Below are 23,301 nucleotides of genomic sequence, written 5' to 3'. Positions count from 1 at the left end.
TAGTGAGTCTGGCTAAGGGTTTATCTATCTTGTTGATTTTCTCAAAGAACCAGCTCCTTGATTGGTTGATTCTTTGAATAGTTTTTCTTGTTTCCACTTGGTTGATTTCGCCCCTGAGTTTGATTATTTCCTGCCGTCTACTCCTCTTGGGTGAATTTGCTTCCTTTTGTTCTAGTGCTTTTAGGTGTGTTGTCAAGCTGCTAATGTGTGCTCTCTCAAGTTTCCTTTTGGAGGCACTCAGAGCTATGAGTTTTCCTCTTAGAAATGCTTTCATTGCGTCCCATAAGTTTGGGTATGTTGTGGCTTCATTTTCATTGAACTCTAAAAAGTCCTTAATTTCTTTCTTTATTCCTTCCTTGACCAAGGTATCATTGAGAAGAGTGTAGTTCAGTTTCCACGTGAAGGTTGGCTTTCTATTATTTATTTTGTTATTGAAGATCAGCCTTAGTCCATGGTGATCTGATAGGATGCATGGGACAATTTCAATATTTTTGTATCTGTTGAGGCCTGTTTTGTGACCAATTATGTGGTCAATTTTGGAGAAGGTACCATGAGGTGCTGAGAAGAAGGTATATCCTTTTGTTTTAGGATAGAATGTTCTGTAGATATCTGCCAGATCCATTTGATTCATAATTTCTCTTAGTTTCTCTGTGTCCCTGTTTAGTTTCTGTTTCCATGATCTGTCCATTGGTGAAAGTGGTGTGTTGAAGTCTCCCACTATTATTGTATGAGGTGCAATGTGTGCTTTGAGATTTACTAAAGTTTCTTTAATGAATGTGGCTGCCTTTGTATTTGGAGCATAGATATTCAGGATTGATAGTTCCTCTTGGAGGATTTTACCTTTGATGAGTATGAAGTGTCCCTCCCTGTCTTTTTTAATGACTTTGGGTTGGAAGTCAATCTTATCAGATATTAGAATGGCTACTCCAGCTTGTTTCTTCATACCATTTGCTTGGAAAATTGTTTTCCAGCCTTTCATTCTGAGGTAGTGTCTATCTTTTTCTCTGAGATGAGTTTTCTGTAAGCAGCAAAATGTTGGGTCTTGTTTGTGTAGACAGTTTGTTAGTCTATGTCTTTTTATCGGGGAGTTGAGTCCGTTGATATTAAGACATATTAAGGAAAAAGTAATTGTTGTTTCCTGTTATTTTTGTTGTTAAAGTTGGCATTCTGTTCTTGGGGCTGTCTTCTTTTAGGTTTGTTGAGGGATTACCTTCTTGTTGTTTCTAGGGCGTGGTTCCTGTCCTTGTACTGGTTTTTTTCTGTTATTATCCTTTGAAGGGCTGGATTCGTAGAGAGATAATGTGTGAATTTGGTTTTGTCGTGGAATACTTTGGTTTCTCCATCTATGTTAATTGAGAGTTTGGCTGGGTATAGTAGCCTGGGCTGGAATTTGTGTTCTTTTAGTGTCTGTATAACATCCGTCCAGGATCTTCTGGCTTTCATAGTCTCTGGTGAAAAATCTGGTGTAATTCTGATAGGCTTGCCTTTATATGTTACTTGGCCTTTTTCTCTTACTGCTTTTAGTATTCTATCTTTATTTAGAGCATTTGTTGTTCTGATTATTATGTGTCGGGAGGTATTTCTTTTCTGGTCCAGTCTATTTGGAGTTCTGTAGGCTTCTTGTATGTTCATGGGCATCTCTTTCTTTAGATTTGGGAAGTTTTCTTCTATAATTTTGTTGAAGATGTTTGCTGGTCCTTTGAGTTGAAAATCTTCATTCTCATCCACTCCTATTATCCGTAGGTTTGGTCTTCTCATTGTGTCCTGTATTTCTTGGATGTTTTGAGTTAGGATCTTTTTGCATTTTACATTTTCCTTGATTGTTGTGCCGATGTTCTCTATGGAGTCTTCTGCACCTGAGATTCTCTCTTCCATCTCTTGTATTCTGTTGCTGATGCTCGTATCTATGGTTCCAGATTTCTTTCCTAGGGTTTCTATCTCCAGGTTGCCTCATTTTGGGTTTTCTTTATTGTGTCTACTTCCCTTTTTAGGTCTAGTATGGTTTTGTTCATTTCCATCATCTGTTTGGATGTGTTTTCCTGTTTTTCTTTAAGGACTTCTACCTGTTTGATTGTGTTATCCTGTTTTTCTTTAAGGACTTCTACCTGTTTGATTAGGTTATCCTGTTTTTCTTTAATGATTTGTAACTCTTTAGCAGTGTTCTCCTGCAATTCTTTAAGGGATTTTTGTGCTTCCTCTTTACTGTCTTCTACCTGTTTACCAGTGTTCCTTTGTATTTCTTTAAGTGTGTTATTAAAGTCCTTCTTGAAGTCCTCTACCATCATCAGGAGATATGCTTTTAGATCCGTGTCTAGCTTTTCCGGTGTGTTGGGGTGCCCTGGACTGGGCGAAGTGGGAGTGCTGGGTTCTGATGATGGTGAATGGTCTTGGTTTCTGTTAGTAAGATTATTATGTTTACCTTTCGCCATCTGGTAATCTCTGGGGTTAGTTGTTGTCGTTGTCACTGTTTAAAGATTGGAGCAGAAGCTGTGTTCCACTCACCAGCAGTCTCAAAATCCTGTGGCGGGGGTCGTGGGTAGCTGGCGGTACCCCGGTGCTGGTCCAGCCGGAAGAGGCCTGTGGTCCTACTCAGGCTGGTTTTCTGCTTCCCTAACTAATGCAGTCTCAGGTCCCGCGCGCAATTGGATTGGAGCAGAAGCTGTGTTCCACTCTCCAGAAGTCTTAAGATCCTGTGGCGGGTGTTGTGGGTAGCTGGCGAGTGTCAGCCGACCCTGCGCCCTAGCTACCCTGGTGCTTTTCTGACCAGAAGAGGCTTGTGGCCCTACGTAGGCCAGATTTCTACCTCCCCAACCAAAGCAGTCTCAGGTCCCGCGTGATTGGACTGGAGCAGAAGCTGTGTTCCACTCATCAGCAGTCTCAAAATCCTGTGGCAGGGGTCGTGGGTAGCTGGCGGGTGTCAGCCGACCCTGCGCTGTAGCTACCCCGATGCTGATCCGGCCGGATGAGGCCTGTGGCCCTATTCAGGCTGGTTTCTGCTTCCCTAACTAATGCAGTCTCCCCCATTTCTTTTAAGAGCTAAGTAATTATGAGTTTAAAGTCAAGTCATTGAAAAAAAAAATCAAGGGGCTGGAGAGATGGGCCAGTGGTTAAGAATATGCACTGTTCTTACAAAGGCTTGCAACTGCCATAACCCCAGCTAGAGGGGATCCAATACCTCTGGCCTCCGTGGGCACCTGCACCCATAGGCAAATATCCACATGCACACACACATATTCAAATTTAATTTAAAAAATGGTTTTTAAAAAGTCAAACTATTGAAATGATGATTCAAAATAAAAGTATAAAAGAAATTATGAAAAAAAAAATCCTTTCCCGAAAAAACCGTCTCCAGGTTCCATCCCAAAGCACCCCCTCAAACCTAAATACCTCCGGCTGCTGCCTCCGCTGGCGGGGTGAGCTCTCGCGTCAAAGCTGATCACCACGCCCCTCTGCTTCAGGTCACTGAACTGCTTTTCCAGGTACCTGCAAAATCCCTGAACGTAGCCCAGGGAGTCAAAGCACACATTTCATACATATGATATAAGAATCAGCCTAAAATGATATTTTCCCCATTTTCACAGGACAATGTCTTTGACATAGGGTTGGGGATCAGTGATTATGCAGACTGAATGGTGAGATGAAAACAGCTTTTTGGACTGTCTACTCAAGTCAGATGCTGTGCTGAATTGAATATCTCCAGGTCCAGACTAACTTGCTCAAAATCTCCTTCTTTTGATAGGAACACAAAGGACAGCAAGGGCTTACTCAGTTTCAGACCTAATGAGCCGCAGATCATGGCTTGTACCCAGGTCTGGTACAGGTGGATCAGTGTCGGGTGTAAGGCATATATACCTCTGAGGCCAGAAAATGGATTTGAATTCTACTCTGCCACCATTGAGGAAGAGACAACTTTTTCTTCCTTTTCTCTAGTTTCCACGTCTATATATAGTAAGACCAATAATCCATACTATATAGAGCTTTTGTAAGGCTTAAATGAGCTATAAAAACGGTAAGGTGAGGCCGGTTAGTAGTATGCTTGCCTAGTAAGCCCGAGGACCTGCATTTGATACCCAGAAGCCAACTTTAAAAAAAAAAAAAAGTTAGGTGTGGTGGCACAAGCTTGCAATCCCAGTATTGGAGAGATGGAGACAGCTCCTACATCCATGGGGGCTCCCTAGCTACCCAGCCTACTTGGTGAGTTCTAGGCCAGCAAGAGACCCTGTCTCAAAAGAAAAAAATGAACGGTGCCTGAGAAATAAACACTGAGCTTATCTTCTGGTCTCCAGATGTGCAGGTGCTCGAATGGTCATTTCCTTTAAAGACCTGATCCCCTGCTTCCAAAGTCAGCAGGGACTTCTGACATTTCTCTCTGCTTTGTGACATCACTTAGAGAAAGTCAATGCATTTTATACAGTTTTGACAATTAACTGATGGAAGTCTGTTTGATTTGTTTGTTTCGGATACTATTTACCAGAAATCTAAAGGATGCTGGAATTAATCCATTTATAGGGTAAAATTTGCTATACAAATCAAACTTGTGCATTTTGGGGCTATCACTACCTGCCCCAAGCTGGTGGAACATCCCATCCCTGTATCTCAGGGATCAAACAGCATCACATCGGTCTCAGCCACATGAGAGCAGCGAACTTGGAATCTAAACACTCTGTACACTGGACATTATCAGAGAGTTCTAGTTGACTGGGCAATAGTGATGTGACCTAATCCTTACTGCACTCTGACTAAAGGAAATCTTATACATAATGAAGTATACCTACAATTTTTGGTAGAGGGATAGATCTCAGTCTTGTTAGCAATGTTACATCTTAGATTGTTTCTTTTCCTTTGGCAAACAAATAGCATCCAGCGCACCTTTCAAAAGTGATAACGAAATAAGGATGTATGTATTCATCTTGGGTCCCCAAGAAGGAATTCAGATGCCTGACCCTTCACAGCTTACAATGGTGACATTATACCTGACTTTTCAGGTCAGCCTTTGAGCTGTGACCTCAATGTGTCAGGGAGCAAAAAGCATATAGCCCAAGTCCAGATTCCGTACCCCTAAATCTTCTAGGAACTTCTGGGTCCTGCTAAGGATGAGGTCCAGAAAATAGTTGAGGGAAAGGACACTATCCCATAGGGGACGAAGGAGGTTTTCAGAATTAAAATGCTACTATAAACAAAACAAAAACTTGCATGACTTCAAAATATATAACTAAAAAGCTAAAAAAAAAAAAAAAAAAAAAAAAAAAAGGATGGGTTTGGGATGAAACTAATGAAGCCATCTTTTAGAAATTACTTTTTAATTATATCCACACATGTGTTTCTGAGTAAGTGTATGCCATATGTGTGCAGGGTATCGGAAGAGGATGTCTGATCTCCTGGAGCTTATAGGTGGCTATAAGCCACTGGATGTGGATTCTGAAATCTTCTGTAAGAACAGCAAGTATTCTTAGCCACTGAGCCATCTCTCAAGCCCCTTTCCTTATTATTTTAAATTATGTATGTGTGTGAGCCTGTGTACGGGTATGTGCATGGGTATACATGGGTATATAGGTGCTCGTGGAAGCCAGAAGAGGGTGCCAGGTCCTCTGGAGCTAGAATTATAAGCAGTATGAATCACCTGACATGGGTGCTGGGAACCAAACTGGGGTCCTCAACAAGAGCAGCCTGGGCTCTTCACAGCTGAGCCAACTCTCCAGCACCCCGAAACCATCTTGAAATGCGATTAGCCCTGAGTTAGTTAGAACGGGCTATTTCATAGGCCAGTGAGTTCTTAGTGACCAATGTGTCCAGGTTAAATTAAGTACTCTTTGATAATCACAAACAGAGCATCAAAAAGATGAGAATTAATTGTCACAAGAAATTATAACCTCTACTGCTGAGACAAATAGTAGAGGAGTTTTCCTCCAATCACCGGCCTACTTCTTTGAGATTGTCTTCACTCATATGCACCCGTGCCTTAACCAAAGCAGTGTAGTTTTAAGGTGCCACTAGGCTTGCCCTTCATACCCAAAGGAGCAGCAGCAAGAGTGTCAATGCCTCAGTAAAGGGGAGAACAGGGATGTGACTGACCAAGCCACATGCTAGTGCTCCATCAGGGAAGGCCACCCACAGCTGGAGTGGCAGCCAGAGAGGACCATTCCAGAAGTCCTCTCTCCTTCACTTCTGGGATGGCCCCTAAGATGTTAAAGTTGCATCTGCTGCTTTCCTGAAATGTTCTCTGCCCCGAGCATCCTCGTGTCCCACGGGAAGCATCATTCCAGGGTAGAGGGTTTCTAAGGACCACACCAGTGGGTGGATGGTGGAATCAAATCACTCTCCACTGTGGTTTCACAGGACTCCTGGGCTGGAGAGAGGGCTCAGAGGTTAAGAGCACTGACTGCTCTTCCAGACGTCCTGAACTCAATTCCTAGCAACCACATGGTGGCCCACAACCATCTGTAATGGGATATAATGCCCTCTTTTGGTGTGTCTGAAGGTCTGAAGACAGCTACAGTGTACTTGTATACATAAAATAAATAAATATTTAAAAAAAAAAAAAGACTCCTAATTATGTGCATTCATGAGGCCCACTCTCAGAAGAGTTCCGTTGTTCTAGCAGAAAAGTGGGCCACGGTGGCCTATGAACTTACTTAAGCCTACTTTCTCCATTTCAGGAAATTAGATAGAGTTGAATATAGGGGGAAAGGTTCAAGGTTAATCTTCAATTCAGAGACGCCCCACACCTCACAGTAGGTGTTACAAACAGGATTATCCAAATACGGCCATGGCAATATATACCCCCACCAGGTGCCACTGACCTTCTCTTTAGACAGACAGAACTCGGTGGGGATTAGTCACTTTGTTTGGGTCACAGCTCATTTATAAATGCCAATACAGATTCCGGCCCGCATATTCGTGTTCATATTCCCTGCCATCACTTTAGTCAATGGGTCTGTATAAGAACAAAATCTCCACAAGGGGATCTGTCTTTGTCATATCCATTCACTATGCCTGACACATAGTGGGCATTCAATAAACTTGTTGCATGGCTGGCTGGGTGGACAGAAGGCTGATGGGTTATAAATAAGGACTGAACGAGCCTCATTTTGTAAATTAAATGGTGGGCACTTTCTCTCTTTGGTCAGATCCAAAGACATATCCATAACTAAAACAGATTAAATCTATCAGGACTCAGGGAGATACCCCAGGAGTAACCAGCACTCACAGACTGACTCATGGTACCTGTGTGGTCTGGATGATGGTCAGATCATTCATTCGAGAAATCCCTGCTCCCATAGGCGCTCGAAGGCCAGCTGTCCCAAACTCCATCCGGGCCCCAAAGCATTTCCGCAGCTCTTCTTTATTACCTCCAGCAATGAGTTGTTTCACTGACTCAGAGGTTAAAGGGTTCTGAAAGACAGACATGGATGTACCAGGCACAGCTTGGTTAAGAGAAAGACAGAAAATCTGCAAGGTAGACCATGCCCTCAACACACACACACACACGCGCGCGCGCACACACACACACACACACACACACACACCTCACCTCTATGAAAAACCTGTATAAACAGAGGCTTTTGCATTTTCTGGTGTTTTTGAAATCTGAGCTAAGGAATTCGATGTAAGATGTAGTCTTTGTCCTACTGAGGGAACAGTTTTAGAGAAAATGAACTAGATGCTGTTTTAGGACAGACATCTAACACGCTCAGGGAGATCTCAGATCATTTGCTTATCAACCCCGTGCTTGAGAAGGCTAGAAAGTTTCCCAAGTACCTATTTTCCCCATCTGTAAAAGGGGAACCAGCTAGAACCTCTCTTGCATATTTTTCAAGGTTTGAAATGACTTCGTCTTGGTCTGACACTGAGTTGTGATGTTCATCTCCTTCCCGAAGGTCCTCAAACTGTTCCAGGGTGGTAGGTCAGTCAGTACAATCAAGACCGTACTTTTGTAGTGCTTTATAATTCTTACAAAGTGTTCCCTTTGTATCTGGTCGTGTTTCAATGACTCTAAGTCAGGCCAATAATAGCTGATGGTTTTGGTAGTATTTTACACTACAGAAATTGAATGGCTTGCTTAACTGCGTGGTGAACATTAGCCTAGTGCTTTTTCTATTACCTAAATTGCAAACAGATAAGAGCATGAATCATTTATGTACACTTGCCTTGTTTTCTTCACATAATGATTGCTGGAGATGTGAAGATTGGAGAATTACCTAACTCCACATGGACTTTTACATTAAGAATTGAGGGAATGCTGGAGTGAAGCACTTCTAATCATCACTCCCTAAAATGAACACTGGGCAAGATAAGGCCCTATAATTAAACTTTGAAATGTGGTCGCCATAAAACCTTGGCTTCCTAGAATCAAGCCTATAGTTCCAGATTGTTCCAGTTTCAACAGGAACTGGGACCAACCTTTTGATTAACACTAGATTCCAACCACAGAGAACCACCTTACCCATTACACCGGCAGGCGCCCCCAAGGCAAGGCTCAGAGCTGTCATACAAAGGGAGCGCAACAAACATCTGCCGAGTGGCTGAGACAACACAGACTTCCTGGCCACACCCAATATCCAGGGCGTCTCTGAGGCCTACTGTGGATTTCAAAAGTCTTAACTGGTCTTGGATTGCTAGAAAAGACTCAGCAGCCTGAGAGAACAAAGCAAAGAGATAAAGAAAAGTCAAGAAGAGAGCAGCAGAGATAAGGGTCAGACCTCGGGGTGATGGAAAACGGACAGAAGAGGGAGGCACCGGGGAGGGGACATAGTAGCCAAGCAGAGAGCACTACTAGAGTTCTTGCCAGCATGGGTGACTCTGCAACTTTTTAGCTGGTGGGAGGTCCCCTGAAGAATGAATGGGTCCTTCCCAGAGAGGCACCCATCTCCAGTTAAAGGAACTGAGAGGAGCTAAAGTCAGCTCCATCAGTTAAGTGCTTGCTATGCAAGCTTTAAGACCCAAGCTCATATCCCCAGCATGCACTTGCCAGCCCAGCCAAGCAGAGTTCATCTGTAAATCTAATGCTGGAGGTAGATAGACTATGTATGCATAGAGTGGGCGGTTCAGACAATTTAGAATTTAGCCAATGTTCAATGAGAGTATGCTTGGGCCAGGGAGTGGCACTATTAGGAGGCCTTGTTGGAAGAAGTGTATCACTGTGGGGGTGGGCTTTGAGGGATCTTCCTCCTAGTTGCCTGGAAGACAGCTTCTGTTTGCCTGCAGAACAAGATGTAGAACTCTTAGCTCCTTCACTAGCACCGTGCCTGCCTGCATGCCGCCATGCTTCCCACTATGATGATAATGGACTGAACCTCTGAAACTGTAAGCCAGCCCCAATTAAATGTCCTTTATAAGAGTTGCCTTGGTTATGGTGTCTCTTCACAGCAATAACTAACTCTACCCTAACCAAGGCAGAGTGAATGAGGAAGGTATTTTCAGCTTCTGGCCTCTGCACAAATATGCACACAGGTGCCCACACAGCTACAGACAAGCACATGAACACAGACACAACCATACACCACAAAGACACACCTCTGATTGGGAAAAGAACATTGAAGCATCTCCAGAGGAGAAAAGGACAAGTTCCCTCCACCTCTACTCATGGATATCCAAGACAGAATCCATGTTCTACAGTAATTACATTTTCTGCTCACTTCTGAGTGCATCTGTGAAGTACCTTCTGAAGACCAATAGATCCCAGGCTCTGATGGGATCAAAGGGTCCCTCCTTTGATGGATCCATAATATGCTGGGATTATAAGGAGGTAACAAATGGTGGGAACTGGGAGCAAGTTGGAGAATCGAGGATACTGGGACTTGTCACAGGATGATATATTTCCTCAATGGCCTCTTCCTATATTCCCCCTTTCTCTGCTTCTTAGCCAACAGCTCTGCTACTCCTTTCTACTCCTTTCTACTCCTTTATCATGAAGGATAAAAGCATCTCAGAGTGTGAGCAGAGCAGTTCTTTCCTGCCCCTTCAGTCTTTGTCAAGTGGTACAATAGCCCAATAACACACACAACAATACTTCTTAGCTGAGGCTTAGGACAGCTACACAATACAAGTTACTAAGTGATCAGAAATGGGAACAGTTTCCTCCCCTTAAACATCCTGGAATGCTTTATGTTTCCAGGAAAAAAAAAAAAAAAAACTACAACAAAACAAAACAAAAACTCCCATGAGGAGCTGGCACTGCCATCCCGTTTCCAGGATGGCCTGACTATTCATTTTCTAGGTGTGACAGGCAAAGGCCTCTGCTGAGCCTTCCAGCCTCTATCCAGTCACCAAATGTTTCAGGGACCAACTATAGACATGCAGTACGGTACTACAGTACTGTAGACCACCGAAGGCAGCAGAGACACACAGCACCAGCTACATAATTTTCAGGGGCCAGTGCACAATTAGACCGAAAGACTCCGTGTTTAACAAGAGAGAATCTCAAAGTAGTGCTTTAAAATACAGCTTGGGCCCTTCCCTGAGCACCAGTTCAGTGGATCTGCGTGGGTCTCACCTCCTGAAGTCAGCCCTAGATACCGACAAATTTTAAACAAAAAAGCCTGTAAGGGATTGTCGGTTTGTTTCTTTCAATCCCAGGAAGAGCAGGGAACCAAAGGCCTGGGCTGTCTAGAGTGAGAGTTTGAGTTAAATAAGTTGCACTTGGGAGACAGGAAAGACCCGCTAAGTTCACACAGGAAAAACGACAAGAGAAATAAAGTCAGCAGAACACCGGCAAGAGGAACATTGCGGGGAAAGCAACAGGACACGGGAAAGCACAGGTCAGAGAGAACTTGTAGAGGGCAAAGGAAGTGATGTCCGGAGCTGGCTGACTGACTAAGACAGTTACAAGGGAAAGAAGCAGATGGGACCAAAGCGTACCCTGTCACCTTCCCAGTGAAGTGAATGTTCTCTGGAAAACTCCCAGTCAGCCTGGCCCATCAGGGACCCGGTAGTATCCATGAAATCAGAAAAGGTGGTCTGGACTGCGGAGAAGTCCAGGTCCCAGGTCCCGGGAAAGGCGGGACAGAGCGAATTCTGAATGGATGAAGATGCTCAGCCCATCACAGAACCTCAAAAACCTTCTCGTGCGTGGACTACCCCGGATCCCAGGCCCGCTACGTTCACTCCCCAACCCATCCCCCGCCTCCCAGCTCGCTCCTCTACCGGGTCTTAGCAGCCGGGCGAGCCACACAGCTGTCTCCAGTCCCGCAACAGCTTATGCAGAGCAGGCGCCGTGTGGCCGGGCAGGGAAGGAAGGAAGCTGGGCCCGGCTCTCTGCCGGACAAGTCACGGCGCCCGAGAACCGAAGAGCCGGAGATCGGCCCTTACCTGGTCCCAACGCAGCCACTGCGCGGTCTCCTGGTCCAGTCGCGCGTCCATACCCAAGCCACTGCCTTCCGGAGCTGGTGTCTCTGTCGGTGTCGCCGCCGCCATCCCGCAGCAGTCACAACCGGGCGGAGGAGGCCGGGTCACCCTTCTGGAGGGGCGGGGAGAGGGCGGGGAAAGAGGCGTAGTCAGAGAGCCGGAGGGAAGAGGACATGCAGCAGCCCCGTCCGGTTCTAGACTCGCCATTAGTGGGTGTGCTTCCCGGAGGGCCAGGCAATTGGGGAGTGCTTTGTTGTTAGGAGAGCTGAAGGCTCGCCTTACTCTAGTCTCCTAGGCCCTACATACCCAGGGTCCTCCAGCAAACATCAAGTATGCATTTGGTGCCCATCACGCCTGAGATGCTTAGTCTGACTGCGCTGGGAAGCAGAGCACATTGGCGCAGGCCAGTAGCAGTATGGCAGATGCAGGCAGGTCTCTGTGAGTTAGAGGCCAATCTGATCTACATAGTGAACTCTAGACTAACTAGGGGTACATAGGGAGATCCTGTCTCAAAATGTAAATTAAATTAGAGAATAGCAGAGGGGGAAACAAATCTTGAAAAAGAAGAGCCAAGTGGGGAATAAATCAAATAGACCAGCGAACCAGAAATGAGACAACCCTTGCGAAGACAGTTTATGTCAGAAGAGCACCAGGAAGGACGAGTTGTAATTTCAAGGCGCCGGGTCAACTGGATTTTCACACTAGAAAATGTAAAAAGAATGTCGACTCATCCGCCTGAGGTCACCACACACAAACGAGAATTCCAGGTCAGCTGGGTGATGTATGTGCACACCTGGCTGGGCACGGGGAAGCACAAGCAAGAATGGTTCTGAGCTGCACATGGTGCCTTCCCCGCTCCTGCAGTCCCGACTGTTGGGACTGTTTTGAGTTCAGAGCCTGGCCTACAAAGTGAGTTCCAGATCACCGTGGGTTCCAGTGTGAGATCTTGTCTCAACAAACAAACAACCCTAAAAAGAAAGAAAAAACAATTAAACAAACAAAAACCAAAGCAGTCAAGAGCACGGGCTGTTCTTCTAGAGCACCTAGGTTTGATTATCAGCACTAGCATGGCTGCTCAGGATGGTCTGAAACTCCAGCTCCAGGGGATCCTGCATCCTTTTCAGACCTCCATTGTCACATATATCTATGGTGCACAGACACGTATGCAGGCAAACTACAAACACACACACACACACACAAAACTCTTTTAAAGGTTTCTAGCAGATTTAGTCACAAAAAGCTCCAACCATACACATCCAGATTGCCAACAATAGAATGGATAAATATGTAGTGGTATATTAATACTAAATCATATTCATTAATGATGATCGATAAGCCAGGATTTATACATCCCAGTGAGAATGAAGAACTGTATACAACCTCATGGATGTAGCTCACAATCATCCCATAGAGTGAAAGAATTCAGACCTCTGACAGACATTGGGTCTGACAGACACTGAATAAGAAAAGCACAAGGAAAGAAAACAAATCAGTATTTTCCAGAACTGGATATGGGGATTCACTGCAAAGGTCACTGGGGGTTAAGGAAAGGAACTCTGGGTTTGTGGTTCCCTGGATCCAGGTGCTCATCAAAACGTAGAACCATGGTTACCAGCTATAAGTTATGTCTCAATTTTAAAATTTTTCAAAACTACATTTATTTATGGTGTGTGTGTGTGTGTGTGTGTGTGCTATGACATACATATGGAAATACAAGGATCACTTTAGGAAGTCATTTCTCTTCTTCCACCATAGAGGTCCTAGGGATCGAATTCAGGTTGTCAAGCTAGGTGGCAAGTGCCTTTTGTTGCAGGATATTTAATCATACTCTGAACTCTGAGCTTAAGTTGTTTACTGGAGAAACCTGTTTCTAGTTGTGGTGTGACTCAGTTTTAGCACACACCTTTACACCTTTAACCCCTCTGGCTGGGATACAGACACAACCCTAGTGCTCACCTTTAATCCCAAACAGTGAAGGTAAGGTTAGTTTGTAGAAGGAAGCACCCATGTTTGAAAAGTGATGTCTAATTGAGTGGCAGACAAAGTGATGAATCAGGGAAAGACTTGACAGAACAGAAGAGAGGAAAGAGAGGCTACTGAAGAGAGAACAGTGCAGAGAGAGAAGGGAGAGGGCAGGCTTACTAGGACAGTTATAGAGACAGGCTGTAGAGAGAGAGAGAACAAACAACACACAGGCAAAGACAGAGTTAGAGAACGAGAAAGAGCCAGATGACAACAGATTGTCAGTTAAGTATGAGGCCAAGCCAAGCAAAAAGTCAGAGGCTGAGAGAGATGCCAGATTGAGTCAGTCAACTTGAAGAGGAGTTTAAGTCAGAACAGCTGAGTCCAACCAGCCAGCTAGAGTTCAGACAGAATGGGAGGAGAGAGCTTATTCAGCAGCAAGTCTCAGAGGCTGAAAACATTCTAGGCCTAGATAAGATTGTACAGAGGCTAGAAGCTTCCAGGACTGGGCCTAGGTTAGCAGACAGACAGGAGGCAGTAAGTCTCAGAGATGACAATTACAACAGGCAAATAAAAGATACTTTTACAGCCGTTACTTGCCAAGCCATCTCACTGGTTCATATTTCAATTTAAAAAATTGTTGGGGGGAGGGTATGGGGGACTTTTGGGATAGCATTGGAAATGTAATTGAGGAAAATACATAATAAAAAGTATTTTTAAAAAATTGTTAACATACAAAACTACAGAAGAGTTAATCTGTGGACATTAGGAGACTGGTTATATTTGGTAAAGTGGAATTTTGTGTCTGTTCTGACCTTCTTCCCCACCACAGGAATTTATTCAGGGCCTTGCTTGTGCTAGCCAAGCATTGAGCTACATCCTCAATCCCAGTCCCCCTCTCTCCACCTTTTATTGGTTTTCTTTGAGACTGGGTTGCCAAAGCTTGTCTAAATTGGTCTTAAACTGGCTATAGTTGTAACTAAGGCTGGCTTGAAATTTATGATCCTCCTGCCTCAGCCTCCTAGAGTAGCTGAGACTATTGATATGTGCCATCGTCCCTTGCTTGGACCTATTCTACTTCATGAGCTGGATGGAGATAATACATACATACACACACACACACACACACACACACACACACACACACACACACATATATATATATTCACATGTGTTACTTGATAGTGCTATAGTCTTTTTGTTGGTTGCTTGGTTTGGTTTTGGGTCTCCTGTAGCCCATAGTCAACTCAATATGTAGCCAAGCACAGCCTTAAACACCTGATACTCCTGTCTCTAACTCCTAACTGCTGGGATTATAGGCATACACTAGCACACAAAGCTATAGTCTTAAGAGCTGTAGGTTTACTTTGTGGGTTTTGTTTTTGTTTTTAGGTATATATTTATTTATTTATTTACTTAATGTATGTGAGTACACTGTAGCTGTCTTCAGACACACCAGAAGAGGGCAACAGACCCCATTACAGATGGTTGTGAGCCACCATGTGGTTGCTGGGAATTGAACTCTGAAAGAACACTCAGTCACTTAACCATTTGCTGAGCCATCTCTCCAGCCCTTCTTTGTATTCTATTGCAGCATTAGATAAAAGCACACATATTAGGGTGTATGGTATGTGTACAAAGGAACTAACGCATAGTTACTAAGTTACAGCAAAGCTGGCAGGGAAGTGAGGGAAGTTTGGAGGGTGAGGATTAGCGAGGCCTCTGGGGTCAGGAGGCTTCCTTGAGTACTCACAGTTTATGGAGAGACAAGAAAGGGGAGGTGGCTGACCTTGGGCATGGCAGTCTGGCAAATGCATTTTAAACAGAATGCGATCCTGTCTGTGAACCAAAAGGCTGAGGGGTGGAAGCAGAGAAGAAGAGAAGAAGGATGCTGCCTTAGGTTTCTGTGGCTATAGCTGAATAGATACTGGAGATATATACATATATATATATATATATATATATATATATATATATATATATATGCTGGATATCTATAAATAAATAAAGGGTTTCTTTCACTAGTGGATCTGGAAACCAGGGAGACCATTATCTTACGAGCTTTTGGGAAATATATAGAAACCATAGCAAGAAGTCGGCTTTGCTTTCCCTGCTGTCATTTCTAGTATCTCCTTCTCCGTGTGCCATTCACGCTATGACAGAGGTTGTAAGGGGCAGAGTCAGACCGAGTAGGTCTCACTCACTTTTGTTTGTCTTTCCAATGCCACAGCACAGTTCACGCCCTGTCTGTGTACTTTGCTGCCTTCTGCCACGATGTCAGTGAGGTGTTTCCCAATAATGAAAGCCCAGTGCATCAGAGATCGTATTGGCCAGTCTGTGATGGGCAATGTGCTGGCTAATTGGATGTTTACTTGAACTCCAACTGAGGAAATGCCTCTGTAGGATCCGCTCTATGGGCAAATCTTAGTTAGTGATTGATGGGTGAGGGCTCAGCTCATTATGGATAGGGACCACTCCTGGTCTGACAGCCCTGGATTCTGTAAGAATGCAGGCTGAGCAAGCCATGAGAAGCAAGCCAGAAAGCAGCACCCCTCCATCACCTGTGCATCAGATCCTGCCTCCAGGTTCTTGCCCTGTTTGAGATCCCGTCCTGACTTCCTTCAGTGATGGACTCGAGGTGGAGGTGGAAGCCAAATAAACCTTTTCCTCTACAGCTTGCTTTGGTCATGGTGTGTTGACTACAGCAATAGAAACACTAACAAAGACATCCGGGGTTGCTGCAGCTAAATCCCTGCTGGGTCAAAAAAACAAAAAAAAGGAGGGGAGGTGTTGCGGCCTGCCCGCAGTCCACAACACGAACGGTTCAACTGAAAATGGCAGTTCAGGCTGAAAAGAGAGGAATCTAGACGGGGCGGAAGAAAAGAATGGAGCCAGGACAACAAGTTCTGATCAAGGCTCAATTTTATTAATTCCAGACACTCAGTTTAAAAAGGAAGGGGGAGGGAACCCAATTTCCCGCCAAGTAACTCAGGGTCCAGTAGCAGGACGAACACGTGTGTGCCTCCAGGCAGCAAAGGCAGGTTCCAGCAGTAGGTAGGCGTGGCAGGACGAATGAGCCGGTAGCTCCACCCTTGAGCAGGCAGGTTCCAGGCTGGGGGGAAGGGAGGCCACATTTCCCCCCATTAGATAACAAAACAAAAATAAAAAAAGGGGGTGGCCTGTGGCAGAAAAATTATCTATGTTCAATAATTCTGCCTGAGTTCCTAGGGCTAAAGAAAAAACCTATTTCCGTGGGATTCCCTAACTTTTCTAATGGTAAACTGTATCTGGCTAAGACTGTCTTTAAAGCACTGACTGAATAGCAGCGCTGGGCTGTAGGCTCTGACTTTATAATGCTAATTAGTGCTGAATAGGTAGCTACCTGTTTGCATTTTAAGTAGGGCGTTGGAACCCTGGTTGAGTTTAACTAAACGATTTTAGAATAACACTGAGCTGATAATCCTCTGCAATTTTGGGTGACAGGCAGGGGAACAGGGAGAGAAGGGGGGTAAGACTGGCTGGCTCCTAGTACAAGGCCAATTGGCTTTTTTATTTTTTGGGTGGGAGGCAGTGAAGGGCTTGCCCTTACGACAGCAAGGTCTCCAACCTCTCTCCCCCCTATTAATTAAGTTTAAATAGGCAATGCTTAACAGAGGTGATCAAATGATTCTTTTCATCCATAGATGAGTGGGCCTTTAACCTTGACTTGGGTGGACATTGACCTGATTCCTCCCGTGAGCATTGTAACAACTCACATCTGTGGCTCTTGGTATCTTTTGGGGAGGGGAGGCAGAGCCTTAAGTATTTTTGGTTTTTAGCTGGAGTCAGATACCAACCTCCTTCAAATCAGGTGTGTCGCACAGGGAACTCAGAAACGGTCAAACTGGACCTTCCCTCCGCAGTAATCTCCTGCGCCAAGCGGTACCCATACTGTATTCATATGATTATGAATCAGTATCGCAATTCTGAGTTATTGCGAGGTCTCTATATGAGACTTGTCAACCTCAGATTTAGCAAGGCCTAGACAAGAATTATGTCAGTATTAACACCATTAATTTTGGTTAAAATAGGAGCTGAAAGTCTTTCCTCTTCATCCCTGTTATTCCCAGTAGCCTGAGGAACTAAGGACACCTTGCAGTAACAGCAAGGGTGAAAAGCCAGAGGCCAGCTAAGGGACTAAGCCCATCTCTATCAAAATAAGAACTAATCTTTGTAAATATATATGAAATTTCTACTTCCCTAGCTCTCCTGGTAAATCTAGATCTTATCTTAGACTGAAAAGCCACATGCTGGGATGTCCTTGGAAGGGAGATTAGCAGTACCACCTGTTTGCTCGTAGGGGTGGAGAACCGGAGAATGTAGATTGACCTGCTTGAGAGAAGGAAGAATTCTAAACAATGAGAGTGTAGCAATGTAAATTTTCTGTTCGGAGAAGTCAAGGTACTTTATTTAGATGCAAATTGTAAAGCTAAAGTTAATCTCCGGCCTCTTGTAGGGGAATTGGCTCAGAGGAAAACAGTTTTTCTCAGAGCTTCCACTCCCAGCACAAGAGGAATTTTAGTCTTTAGAATGATACTTACGAGAAGAGACAGAATCTGTGTTTACCTGACGAATTAATCTCTCTGGTAGCCACCGTGCTTCATCTTCATCTCATGAAAAAACACAAACCGAGCCTCTTCCCCAGATTAGAACTGGATCTGGACCCTTCCATTTATTAGTCAGGGCGTCCTTCCATTTACCAATGCATAAGAATTAGAAGTAACTGGGTGCCAGTGGCGTTCCGCTGCAGACTGACCTTTAATGTCAGTTTGCAAAAAGTTTAGGACAAATAAGGTAAAGGCAAGATGAGCCTTTGGTGACCTTGGGGGATATGCTCTGAATTAACTTTGCTAGGTAATTTAGAATATAGGAATCTCTAATAATTGAACTGAATATTAGACCAGTCTAAGATTGAGTTAGAATGGCTGGTCACACTGAAGAAGAGTGAAAAATCATTATGACTCTATTAAATGACTAATTTTACTAAGTCTGAATATACAGTCTCTGATGTACTATTGCCATAAAGTTAAAAGGCTAGAAGCTAGTCTAAACTGGAAAAATGACAAGCAAGGATTTAAGGTAAACTTCCCTTGAGAAGCATTAGTTAATAAAATACTTTCCACTTAGGAAACAATATATACTGAAAGATTAAAACTTTTGGCTTCTTGTAAAGAAGCAGAAACAATAAACATTTTTCTTACATAATGTAAAGCTATATTAGCCATACGTAGAGGCAAAATTTTCTAGTGATTACCAGTTTACTAGAAGCAAAAATCTTTGAATTTAAGCATTATTTTAAACATCTGAATAGATCTGTAACACTGTTAAAAAGAAATTTTCTTGAACACAGGGAAAAACTTTTTTAGGCATTGTTTGCAAAACAAAAGAAAGGGCCACAAGCTGCTCTGGGACTGCCCAGAGCCCTGTATTGACTCAAAGGTAAAATACTTTTTAATCTGAGCATTAATCTTAAATTTGCAATCAAACTGCAAGCTGCAGTCAATGGAACAATGGCAGTTTTAACCATAATTTTTAAGTTTTTGTGCAAGGTTAGGATAATACCTACAACTTTGGGAAAGCAAAACCTATGTTTAAAACAATTTATCACTGTTAAAATCAATATTAGAAGCATTACTATCATATTACGAAGTTTGGATATCAATTAATACCTATGAATACCTATTAAAGCAAGCTTTAACGCTTTAATAAAGAGGCATTGCTTTATATCTTATCTTAAATTTTACTATTTAGGATAGGAACCACATTAATCATTATCTAAACTAGAAATATCTTAAGAGACTCAGCCTCTGAAGCTTAATCTCAAACTCTAACTCGCTTCAGGGCCTCACCAACTTTCTCCCAGGTTCCACAATCTATCGTTTCTTCTTCTTTGAACCATGGACAACAGCTATCTATCTTATCTAAAAGATTTCTGACTTTGAACCCTTCCTTCTTCCACCTAAGCAGCTTTCTAAAAAGCTGCGGCACACCGCCTGTCTCCGTATCTAGTTCCGATTAACGAACTTCTGACCCCAAGCAGAAACAGTGTTGGGTCAGCACTGGTTCAAACTTGATTCGTATCCTACCGCATCCTCAGCAACACTTTACAAAACTGAAATTTTTTTGGGCTAGCGCTAGCATGTGTACCTGTCCGTTGCTCCGATGCTCCTCCTATACGAAGATCCTTTCCTTTCTTGTGGAGCTCCACACAGCAGTCGTTTCTCTTAGCATCCCTCTGCCATTCTTCAGGTCCCAGTTCAGGCGCCAACTGTTGCGGCCTGCCCGCAGTCCACAACACGAATGGTTCAACTGAAAATGACAGTTCAGGCTGAAAAGAGAGGAATCTAGACGGGGCGGAAGAAAAGAATGGAGCCAGGACAACAAGTTCTGATCAAGGCTCAATTTTATTAATTCCAGACACTCAGTTTAAAAAGGAAGGGGGAGGGAACCCAATTTCCCGCCAAGTAACTCAGGGTCCAGTAGCAAGACGAACACGTGTGTGCCTCCAGGCAGCAAAGGCAGGTTCCAGCAGTAGGTAGGCGTGGCAGGACGAATGAGCCGGTAGCTCCACCCTTGAGCAGGCAGGTTCCAGGCTGGGGGGAAGGGAGGCCACAGGGAGGGGGACTGGCATCGTGCAGAGAGTGGTAGCAAAATGGGTGTTTCCATACCTTTTATTGTATCAGGAATTATGGACCCCTGGTGACAGCCAATAAGAACTATTTTTAACTTCATCAGCCACACCAAGAATGTCAATATTTCTCCATAGAACCAAGAAAAGAAAGCACATAATGTGTTCATGCAGAGAGGAACTTTGAACAAGGGTATCACCAAATCATAGCCAATTCTTCTCCCTCGTTGGGAAGAGTGCCAAGTTCTTAAGAGCTGCGCTGAAAAATCAACGCACAATAACAGAATCCACCATCCCCACCCACTTCTTGTGTAAAGTAGAAAATAGTCTCTTGGACTATGTTGGGGGTGGGGGTCTCTCCAAGTAGAAACCCTTAAGAAACATACTGACACTGGAGGTCTTTACGTCCGGACAGTGATACCACAGTGACCTAATGTGGTTGATTTCTCACGGGTATCTTGTGGGTCCCCCACCCCCATGGGTGGTTGTTCACCAGCCTGTCTTGGATATGTCAGAGCTGGGCAGCAGCATCTCCAGAGGCAATGAGTCGTGCATGTATAAGCATCCTGGGAGACTGCATTAGAGGACACTTGTTTAATGAAATAGATGGGCTAGATTATACAGCTTGAGTCAGGTGGGAGGAAAAGAAAAAGGACAAGGGAGGAAATGTTGCGGTGGGGACAGGGACCTTCCAAGCATATCAGCTAGATTAGCTGACTGCCTGTTACATGGTTTCCGAGAAGCCAATTCTTTGTCAGGGAAAAGTTTAACTACCTTTATCATGTTTCAGTCTTTTATTCTATGGAGTTAAGTAGGCCCAAGCCTGATTTGGTTAGGGGGCAGCCTGACTCCTACTATGTTCTCTGAGAACCTTCTGGGCTATGGGCAGCCCTCTTCTGCCTCTCATCTGGCACAGTACCCAGCAATGATCATGTGACACCCAGGGAGAATCCTGTTGAACAGTTTATCGGACCAGAAACAGCACCATGGCGGTTTGAATGAGAATGTCCCTCATAGGCTCAGACACTTAATTCTTGGTCCCCAGTTTGTGGTATTGCTTGGGTAGGTTTTGGTGTGGCCTTGCCAGAGGAGGTATGTTACTGGGGTGGGATTTGAGGTTTAAAAAGCCTGGGATATTGCCACGGTTCTCTTTCTGCTTCATGGTTCTGGGGATATGAGCTCTCAGATTGGGACTCTAGCCACTGTTCCTGCTTCCATCATAGACTCTAACTCTCTAGAAAAGAAAGCCTACACGAGCACTTCTGTAACTCGTTTTGGTCATGGTGTTTTTCTCAAAACAACAGAAAAGTGAATAATTTAGGTACCTAGGGAAGATCTCTCATCTCAAGCATTTTAGATAAGGAAATGAAAAGGAGAAAAAAATTGAGTCTGTCTTTAATACTCACAGAACCCATATTCCCACACCTATTCCCCCAATTTTCTAAACAATTATCTAACACAACCATAAAAACCTTGACCCAAGACCCTGACCACCTTCCCAGAGGCATAGATGTAACAATATTCCTCTGATCTTATGTTATAAGATAAAGGAATAGGGAAGAAAATAAGAATATCTGCATAGTGTATATGTGCATTAACAGTTTTAACAAAATGAAAAGAAACATCACGACAGTTATAACCTCTGATTCTGTAACTGGCCACATGGCTGTGACTGGCATTTATAACTAACTTTTTACACTGGCCATTCTGGGTCCTCCTACCTTCCACAGCACCTTAGCTGGCCTTGGTGCTTTACCTGGATAGGTGATCTGCACCTTCATTCCTGTTAGCTCTGACCCATTTGTAATTTTGCCTGGATTGGGTTTGTGTAGTTTCTTATTGATGGCCACAATAGGATACAGAACAGAATACTTGATAGTGGCAATGTTACTGGTTTATCTATTTATTTTACTTTAATTTATGTCCTGGGATTCAAACCCAAGGTTTTATGAGTGCTAGAAAAGTGCTTCCAAGCTGTATCTCCATTGTTGCTGTACTTTTAAACGTATATATCCCTGCTCTGGCTACTGGTACAAGACCATAGCCGACTACACAGTGACACTATTAGGAGGTATGGCCTTGTGGGAGTGGGTGTGGACTTGTTGGAGGAAGTGTATCACTGTGGGCATGGGCTTTAAGACCCTCATTCTAGCTGCCTGGAAGCCAGTCTTTTCCTAGTGGCCTTCAGATGAAGATGTAGAACTCTCAGCTCCTCCTGTGCTATTCCTGCCTGGACACTGCCATGCTCCTGCTTTGATGACACTGGACTGAACCACTGGACCTGGAAGCCAACCCCGACTGAATAAGATTTCAGTCCTTATAAGATTTGCTTTGGTCATAGTGTCCACAGCAGTAAAACCCTAACCAAGAAACAGCTCTTAACCTTTATTTTAGAATATACTTATTTTATTTAAAACACACACACACACAAGCAAACAAGCAAATAATGTAGCTGGGCATGGTTGTGGGTGCCTTTAATATCGAGGGAGGCAAAGGCAGATCCATCTCTGAGTTTGAGTTTCAAGGTCAGCCTGTTCTACAAGGTGAGTTCCAGGACAGCCATGATACACAGAGAAACCCTGTCTTGAAAAACAAAGAGTACTGAGAAGCACATCCCGTGATCAACAGCTGGTGATGTCACCAAGCTCAGGTTGATTGAGTCACTAGACTTTGTCTTTTCTCCCTACACATAATTCCATCTCACATGGTCTTACTCATCATGGACTGAGGGCAAAAGGCCTATGCGCTCACCTGCACATTTGTGTATTCTTATCCTTGAGAGACACACACGCATGCACTCATACAGCTGAGGTGTGTAGTAAACTGTTCTGTGTAGGTTGTGTAAGAAAAATGTTGGCTCGATGATGAAATTGCTTCAGAACACATTTTTCAGTACTCAGCCAGTCATTAAGTGAGGCCTGGCTATCTTTAGAGAGCTGAATGAATCACGGCATATGGTAGATTCTCAAGTGGTGTCTTGAATATTTCCTTATGTCTTAAATAGAACCCAGAACCCATTTACTTGTAGGTTAATATAATTTAACTTTTAAAAATGCTTTTAGTGTTTTGGGTTTTTTCTTTGCTATTTTTGTTGAGATAGAGTCTCATGTAGCCCAGGCTGGGTTTGAATTAATTTATAGGCTGAAGTTGACCATAAATAGCTGATCCTCCTACCTCTAACCCCCGGCTTAGTAGGTTCTGAGATTCAAACACAGGCCCTCTTGTATGCTAGGCACGCACTCCTACCAACTGAGTTGCGTCTGACAGTTGGCGTTTTGAAGATAGTATCTCACTGCATTACTCAGGATAGCCTTGACCTCACTGCAGTT

General features: G+C 43.9%; 1 protein-coding gene across 1 annotated transcript in view; it reads right to left on the bottom strand.

The window, feature by feature from the left end:
- Pgm2 (phosphoglucomutase 2) overlaps positions 1-11,441 on the bottom strand; it is a 35,454-nt gene extending 24,013 nt beyond the window's left edge. Inside the window, exons 1-3 of the mRNA XM_021162727.3 lie at positions 11,308-11,441; positions 7,225-7,392; positions 3,388-3,494 (exon numbers count right to left, since the gene is read on the bottom strand). Coding sequence (XP_021018386.1) covers positions 3,388-3,494; positions 7,225-7,392; positions 11,308-11,412 — 380 coding nt within the window. The 5' untranslated portion in view covers positions 11,413-11,441. The remainder of the gene's footprint in view (positions 1-3,387; positions 3,495-7,224; positions 7,393-11,307) is intronic.
- Between the last annotated feature and the right edge of the window lie 11,860 nt (positions 11,442-23,301).

Source organism: Mus caroli, unplaced genomic scaffold (genome assembly GCF_978045245.1).
Source record: "Mus caroli unplaced genomic scaffold, Mus_caroli_1 scaffold_4, whole genome shotgun sequence".
NCBI lineage: Eukaryota > Metazoa > Chordata > Mammalia > Rodentia > Muridae > Mus > Mus caroli.
Note: the sequence above shows the minus strand (reverse complement) of the source record. Positions and strands in the feature narration are given on the sequence as shown.